The 8,423-nt window shown below is 50.8% G+C and overlaps 1 protein-coding gene across 1 annotated transcript in view; it reads left to right on the plus strand.

The window, feature by feature from the left end:
- LOC111980052 (roquin-2-like) overlaps nt 1-7,773 on the plus strand; it is a 45,202-nt gene extending 37,429 nt beyond the window's left edge. The window contains exons 7-11 of the mRNA XM_070449765.1: nt 27-428; nt 1,784-2,004; nt 2,298-2,745; nt 4,935-5,073; nt 7,465-7,773. Of these exons, the coding sequence (XP_070305866.1) occupies nt 27-428; nt 1,784-2,004; nt 2,298-2,745; nt 4,935-5,073; nt 7,465-7,773 (1,519 nt within the window). The remainder of the gene's footprint in view (nt 1-26; nt 429-1,783; nt 2,005-2,297; nt 2,746-4,934; nt 5,074-7,464) is intronic.
- Nucleotides 7,774-8,423: the final 650 nt, after the last annotated feature.

The following is an 8,423-nucleotide window of genomic DNA, read 5'->3' on the forward strand; positions in this document are numbered from 1 at the left end:
TCCATCTCTCCACCCTGTCCATCTCTCCACCCTGTCCATCTCTCCACCCTCTCCACCCTCTCCATCTCTCCACCCTCTCCATTCTCCATCTCTCCATCCTCTCCATCTCTCCACCCTGTCCATCTCTCCACCCTCTCCCTCCCCCTTTCAAGGAACAGAATGAGAAACAAGAAGATCAGTGGCGTGGGCCGGCCCTTCCCCCTAGCCCAGGGGAGTATGGGTAGTGAGGGGGGCGACTCAGGAGAGGAGGCCTGCACTGGGGGTCTGAAGAGCTCAGATAAGGGGGGGTCAGGGTCCCTAAAGGAGGGGGCCACACCCTCCCAGCTCATCCCCAGGGGAGGGGATATGATGGAGGAGATGAAGAGGGAAAGGTCTGTACTTAACGGGTCCACAGGCTCCAGCCGCTCCTCATCTGGCTCTATGGAACAGTAAGTAATTCTCTGTCACATTATGATCCTTCTACTGTAATGCTTTATGCTAGCAGTACAGCATTCCTTTCACTTTCACATACAGTCACTTACTGTATATTCTTATTATTCATGATGATGACTCATCACTGATGAGTATTAAACGTTCAGGCTGAAAGTGGGACGTTTCAGCTGTCTTTAATGTGTCATCATGAACAATGAGTCGTATTGTTGTCTCTGTAGCTCCCTCCAGTAACTGGCTTTATCATGTCTTTCTATTCGTCCTGCCTCTCCTCTCCTCCCAACCACGAGCACAACTGTTCCTTGATTTTAACTGGCGGCTTTATTCTGTAGTTTTAGTCAGAATTATCACCTTCCGTGAGAACTATAAAGTAAATGAAAAGACAGTTAAACACACTCTTACAACCTTCTTGTCTTACGAGTGACTTATTAGCTTGGTATAACTCTGAAGTACTTACATTCATAAACAGTTTAGCCGGCGCTATAACAGCATCAGATTAAACACACGAATAAAGGAAAAATACCTCATTGGCTGCTTATTACAGAAGGGAGGAAATCAAAAACTTCACACTTATTATTCCTGGCATGAATTCACGCTTCATCCTTAATTATAACGTTACCATCCTAACATATACGCTTCAAACTTTACAAACTACACCCGAAGACATGAAAACTTAGCTAACACAGCGCGGGATTGCCTTCCCTCCAAAGGTGTGTTGCTACGATAATGATCCCCGTTACAACAGTTATTAGCCACGTAGTTCCGCTTGTCTTATCATTTCCCCGCATAGCGAACACGTAAACAATTAAGCCAAAAAACAACGACATAGGCTTACAGGTTAATTGTCAGTTACAGTCTCTCTAGACTGACATCCTTTCTCTGTTTCTCTCTCTCTCTCTCTGTGTCTCTCGCTGTGTCTCTCTTTCTCTCTCTCTCTCTGTGTCTCTCTATGTCTCTCGCTGTGTGTCTCTCTTTCTCTGTTCCTTTCTCTGTCTATCTCGCTGTCTCTCTCTCTCTCTCTCTCTCTATGTCTCTCGCTGTGTGTCTCTCTTTCTCTGTCCCTTTCTCTGTCTTTCTGTCTCTCTCTCCCTCAATTTTCAATTTAAGGGCTTTGTTGGCATGGGAAACATATGTTTACATTGCCATAGCAAGTGAAATAGATAATAAACAAAACTGAAATAAACAATAAAAAATAAACAGTAAACTTACAAAAGTTCCAAAAGAATAAAGACATTTCAAATGTCATATTATTAATATATACAGTGTTCTCTCTGTCTCTCTCTCTGTCTCTCTCCCTCTTTCTGTGTCTCTCTCTTTCCCTCTCTCTGTTTCTCCCTCTCTCTCTCTCTATCAGGAAGTCTATTTCTCCTCCAAAGACACCGGTCAATTCCTCCTCAGCTCCTTCTCCCTACGGCCCAGGGTCTAGACTAGAATGTGACTCTGCACACCCCAAACAGGCCCACTACCTAATGATAAGACCCCTTCCTCAGCCCCCTCCCCACCAACCTCAGTCCTCTGAACTGTGTTACCAGGACCCCCGACCTCCCTACGACGTGCAGCCCTACCAGCCAGCCAGTGAGTACAGCCATCTAAGAGACATGTGACCGGTGTCTGTCAGACCTGGGTTGAAAAGCATTTGTTTTCAAATACATTAGCGTTTGATTGAGCCTCCCTGAGTGCCAGAGGGGCGGGGTTTGTACAGACTATTCCATTGGTTCCATTGCTCCAGACAAGCATAGTCAATTGCAGCTAAAGTATTTGAAAACAAATGCCTTTGAATCCGGGTGTGTCCGTTTCACTCTATTCAATCTTTCATCATCTAAATAAGGTATTATGTAGACTCACTGATGTCTTCTGTCCCTCTTTAGGTAACGGCTACCCCTCTGCGATACACAACCACAAACCCTGCGTGGCTCGCTTCCTCCGTTCCAGCCACGTCCCAGAGTCCTCTCTACCTCCCTCCATGGCCCCTCTGTACTCAGAGCAGTACCCCTCCTTGCCCCCACCACGGGACCACGCTGGTCCCTCTCCCTACAGTCCCCCACCGGTCCCCCAGTACGGGCCCCTGGCCCCAGCCCACGGTGGCTACGCTCCCCTGTATGACAGCCGGCATATGTGGAGGCCCCAGCTCTACCACCGCGAGGACACCAGGAGTAACTCGCTGCCTCCCGAGGTGCTGCACTCCTCTGTGTACCAGCCCCCCCTCCGAGAGAGATACGCCTCCCTGGACAGCCCCTACTGCTCAGCGGGGGAGCACAGAGCAGCACTGAACAGGGTACAGTTACTGTATAGCCTCCTCTGCAAGCACGCAGTACAGCCTTGAACACGACTGGCTTTATCATGTCTTTCTATTCGTCCTGCCTCTCCTCTCCTCCCAATCAGCATAGCAAACTCATTGTCACCCACATATTCTCTTCCTCCTCTTCCGCTTCCCCTTCACGTTGCCCTCCTCCTCCCCCTTCACGTTGCCCTCCTCCTCCGCTTCCCCTTCACGTTGCCCTCCTCCTCCGCTTCCCCTTCACGTTGCCTCCCTCTCCGCTTCCCCTCACTGTTGCCCTCCTCTCCTTCCCCCTTCACGTTGCCCTCCTCTCCCCTTCAGTCCTCCCTCTCTCATGCCCTCGCCTTGCCCCTCCTCCTCTCGCTCCCCTCATCGTTGCCCTCCTCCTCCGTCCCTCCGCCCTGTTCCTTCCCTTCACGTTGCCCTCCTCCTCCGCTCCCTCCGTTGTCATCCTCCTCGCCTTCCGTGCCCTCCTACCCCCTTCCCCTCACGTTCCCTCTCCTCGCTCTCGCCTTCTGCCCTCTCACCGTCCCTTCTGTCGCTCTACTCTCCGCTTCCCCTTCACGTCGTTGCCCTCCTCCTCCCCTTCCCTTCACGTTGCCCTCCTCTCCGCTTCCCCTTCACGTTCCCGCCTCCCCTCGCTCCCTCCCGCCCTGTCCTCCCTTCTCACGTTCCCTCCTCCTCCGCTTCCCTTCAAGTGCCTCTCTCCTTGCCTTCCCTCACGTTGCCTCCTCCTCCGTTTCCCCCTTCACAAGTTGCCCCCTCCTCCTTCTTTCCCCCTTCGACGTTGCCCTCCACTCCGTCTTCCCTTCACGTTGCCTCCTCCTCCGCTTTCCCCTTCACGTTGCCCTCCTACATCTTCCGTTCCCCTTCAGTTGCCCTCCCTCCCTCCGCTTCCCCTTCACGTTGCCCTCCTCCTCCGCTCCCCTTCACGTTGGCCCTCCTCCTCCGTCCCCTTCACGTTGCCCTCCTCCTCCCGCTTCCCCTTACCATCTTGCCTCCTCCTCCGCTTCCCTTCTACGTTGCCCCTCCCTGCCCTCCCCTCACTGCCTTCGTTCCCCTTCACGGCTCTGCCCCTCCCATTGCCCTCTCTCCTCGCTTCCCCTTCATGTTGCCCTCCTCACACTTCCCCTTCACATCTTGCCCTCCTCCGCTTTCCCCTTCACGTTGCCTCCTCCACTTCCCCCCTTCACGTTGCCCTCCTCCTTCCGTTCCCCTTCACGTTGCACCCCTCTGCTCTCCACTTCCCCCTTCACGGCCCTTTCGCTTCCCTCCAGTTCCGCTCGCTTCCCCTTCACGTTGCCTCTCCTCCGCTTCCCCTCACGTTGCCCTCCTCCTCTCGCTTCCCCTTCACGTTGCCTCCTCCTCCGCTTCCCCTTTCCGTTGCCCTCCCCGGTTCCCCTTCACGTTGCCCTCCTCCACTCTCCCTTCACGTATGGCTCCCTCCTCCTCCGTTTTCCCTTCACGTTGCCCTCTCCTCCGCTTCCTTCACGTTGCCCTCCTCCTCCCGTTTCCCTTTCACGTTGCCCCTCCCCTCCGTTTCCCCTTCACGTTGCCCCTCGCTCTCCGCTTTCCCCTCACGTTGCCCTCCTCCTCCCGCTTCCCTTCACGTGCCCTCCTCGCTCCGCTTTCCGTCCTTCACGTTGCCCTCGCTCCGCTCCACGTCTCCCCTCCCTTCCTCACGTGTCTCGTCCCCTCCGTCCTCCTCCGCTTCCCCTTCCACGTTGCTCTCCCCCTTCCTTCACTAGCTGCCGTTCCCCCGTTGCCTCCCGTTTCCCCTCATTCGTTCCCGCCCTCGCTCCTCCCTCGCTCTCTCCTATGAAGGCTATGAGTAATTTTTTGTAGATGTTGTGTATGTGTACATAGGGGAATCTCAGCCAACTCTAACCCCTGCTCTCTCTCTATCAATTCAATTTTAATTTAAGGGGCTTTATTAGCATGGGAAACATATGTTTAACATGCCAAAAGCAAGTGAAGTAGATAATAAACAAAAATACAATAAAAATGAACAGTAAACATTATCACATAGAGAAGTTCCAAAGAAGAATAAAGACATTTTCAAAGTCTTTTATGTCTATATACACTGTTGTATCATCTCTCTCTCTTCTCTCACTCTCTCCTGTCTCGTCTCTCCTCTTCTGTCCTCTGTCTCGCTGTCTCTCTCTCTCTGTGTCCTCTCTCTTCTGCTCTCCCTCTCTCTCGTCTTTCTCTCCCGCTCCCTTCCAAGGGACTCTTTAGGCGTGTTCCTCGTTGGATGCGAGGATCTGTTGCAGCGGAAACAGGAGCAGTGGGCACACCATCACCACGGCAACGTGAACAGGCCCTCCCAGTCCTCCCCATCTTCACCGTTAGACTTGTGGTGCAGAGTACGTAGGGCCTGCACATACACACAGACGTGTGTTTGGTACATCCGTTGTGAGTCAGACCATAGACGAGAGAGAGAGGGAGCAGGGAGAGGGGGGTAGAGTAACGGACAGGGAAGAGACAGGGAGATGGACGGATGAGAAGGAGGCGGCAGGAGGAAAGAAGGGAAGAGGGAGACAGGACGAACAGGAGAGAGGGAGAGAGACAGGAGGGACAGTGGAAAGAGGGAGAAGACGTGAGAAGGGAAAAAGGGGGGAGAGAGAAGGGCGAGGCGGAGAGACGAGACGAGAGGAGAGATAGAGGGAGAGATGGAGCAGGAAGAGACGGAGAGAGAGAGAGGCAGAGGGGAGGGAGTGAGGATGAGTGGACAGAGAGAGGCAAGAGATGGACAGGAGAGACGAGACGGCATGAGAGAGAGAGAGAAGATCGAAGAGAGAGAGAGAGATGACGAGAGATGAGAGAGACATGGAAAGAGAAGAGAGACGGAGAGAGAGAGAGCGGAGAGAGAGAAGAGAGTGAGAAGGATTCGAGGGGAGAGAGAGAGAGACGAGGATAGGAGAGACTGATGGAAGAACGAGAGGAGAGAAGAGAGAGAGAGAGACTCTGGAGAGAGAGAAAGAGTCAGCAGGGAGAGCGTAGACGAGAGAGATGGAGAAGGAGAGAATTGAAAGAACGGACAGGGAGAGAGAGGCACAGGGAGGAGAGAGAAGAAGAGCAGGAGAGGGGAAGGAGAGAGAGACGGCGAGAGGGCAGGAAAGTAATAAACAGGTGACGAGATGAGTGGAGGAGAGAGACGGCACAGGGAGAGAGAGAAGAGAAGAGACGGACACAGGGAGAGAAAGGGAGAGAGAGAGACCCAGACAGACGGAAAAATTGAGACGGACAGGGAGAGAAAGGAGAGACAGAGAAGACCAGACAGAGAGAAAGAGAGACAGAGAGAAAGAGAGAAAGTTATGTTGTATAGCACAAGTATAAAAGGCATACTGTAATCAGTTTCTCCACTCTGTGGTGCCCCATGAAATCAAGGTAAAGGAATGCTGACTTATACATTACTGTATACGGTTGTTTGTGTGTTTTTGATTCTGGCCCAAAAGCTTGTTGAATCCAAGTATTTTAGACTGTGACTGCTGGCAACTGGTAGCTTATAGCATAGAGGAGCGCAGTTTGGTTTGGGAGTCTTCATCAACTCTCCCCCCCCTATTCTCCTCTGTCCCTCCATCCCCAATCCCTCCATCTCTCCATTATTTTCCCCCTCTCCTCTCTTCTCTCTCTCTCATCAATGTTCAATACAATTTTCAATTCAATGTTATTTACGGGCTTTATGTCTTGGGAACGTATTGTTTTACATTGCCAAAGGCAAGCTGAAATAGATAATAAACACATAGTGAATAAACAAATAAAAGTACAGGTAAAGCATTACACTTAATAAAGATCCAGAAAGAATAAAGACATTTCAAATGTCTCGTCTCGTGCCTCTGCTTTCTCATTCTCTTCTGGCTATCTCTCCTCTCATCTCTCTTCCCTCGTTCTCTCGTCTCCTCTCTCTTCTTGCTATCTCCCTCTCCTATCTCTCTTTCCCTCATCTCTCGTCCCTCTTTCTTTCTTCCTTTCTTTCTTTCCTTCTTCTTCTTTCTTCTTCTTTTTCTTTCTTCTTTCTTTCTTCTTTCCTCTTTCTTTCTTTCTTTCTTTCTTCTTTCTTTCTTTCTAGTATCTCATAAGTGGTACAGTGTATGAACTTAAGTTCCGTGGAGAGGAGAATCTGTCCACTACTCTCCCTGGTCCGTGAAACCATTCATTACCTGCATCAGCCCCTTGAACCAGAAGCATCACCAATGCCTCAGCTCAACTCCCGCTCCGAAAACTTAGTGGCTCCACAGACATTGCCTTCTTAATTCAACCAAACAGCCACACAGACACATAATAGATCCTACAGAACAGTAACAATTATAGTTAAGGCACATTCACATGACAAATTAGGCAATTACTGTGTGACATAAGCCTATACTAACAAAATGAAAATGTCTATGTTTTCTACTAATTGCTTTGTCTTTCAGGAAGTAGACAATGGTGAAAGGACGCGGTGCTACACACGTTTGAGCCCTACCGCCGTTCTGAAAGACGAGAACCCCAGCATACCGTTTGAGCCCTACCGCCGTCTGAAGACGAGGACCCCAGGCATACCGTTTGAGACCTACGCCGTCTGAAAGACGAGAACCCCAGCATACCGTTTGACCCTACCGCCGCTCTGAAAAGCTGAGGACCCCAGCATACCGTTTGAGCCCTACCGCCATCTGAAAGACGATGAGGTACCCCAGCATACCGTTTGAGACCCTACCGCCGTCTGAAACGAGGACCGCCAGCATACCGTTGAGCCCTTACCGCCGTTCTGAAAGATGAGGATTCCACATACCGTTGAGACCTACCGCCGTCTGAAAGACGAGGACCCCAGCATACCGTTTGAGACCTACCGCCGTCTGAAAGACAAGGACCCCAGCATACCGTTTGGAGAGGGGCCCATCATACCATTTGGAGAAGGGCCTATCATCTCCAAATGGGGGGCGATATCCCGCGCCTCCCGTACAGGGTACCACACCACCGACCCGGTCCAGGCCACAGCCTGCCAGGGAAGCAACAGCACCATCCCCATCAACTTCAGAGGTGAGGAGGGGATGGGGGATTGGAGTTCAAATGTAAAGGAATAAGATATTATACATTATTATATCTCTCTTGTAATGTTTTATATATCCTCTCTATGACTTGTTATGTCTCTGATTTACTGTGAAATGACAGCAGAAGAAAAAACTTAAGATGTTCAACCAACAGAATTGTTATTCCCTAGTTAATTTTCTCTTTCAAATATGCTAGTGTTTTAGGACCAGCTGCTAGGCTAGCATAGAGCAGAATCCTCTTAACATGTGTTTTAGGACCGCTCCATTTTCAAGGCTTACCGCACAACGCTTCTGGTGTATGATACAATGATAAGCTGTCAGCTCACCGTCGCGTTTTCCTCTTGCATCTTTTCCCGTATCTTCGCCACCAGTCCGCTCCTGTGTCCACACATCGCAGGTGCTCCGTCGGTTGTCAAACCACGAGTTTTTCCCAAGCAGCTCCATCTCATTTACACATCTTGACACCTCTTCATACAAATCATGCCCCGAGTTGTCCATGCATAGGACGTAAAGCAAAAACTCCTCTGTCACGCTTAGGCTGGAGTTCCACTCCGCGGATGAAAATTACAACTGGGCAATGTCAGAAATGTCGGTGCTCTCATCCACAGCCAAGGAATATGCAATGAAATCTTTTCCCTTTTTCACAAGCTGCTCTTTTAGATTGATGGACAATGTCTACTCTC

This window comes from Salvelinus sp. IW2-2015, linkage group LG20 (genome assembly GCF_002910315.2).
Source record: "Salvelinus sp. IW2-2015 linkage group LG20, ASM291031v2, whole genome shotgun sequence".
Lineage (NCBI taxonomy): Eukaryota > Metazoa > Chordata > Actinopteri > Salmoniformes > Salmonidae > Salvelinus > Salvelinus sp. IW2-2015.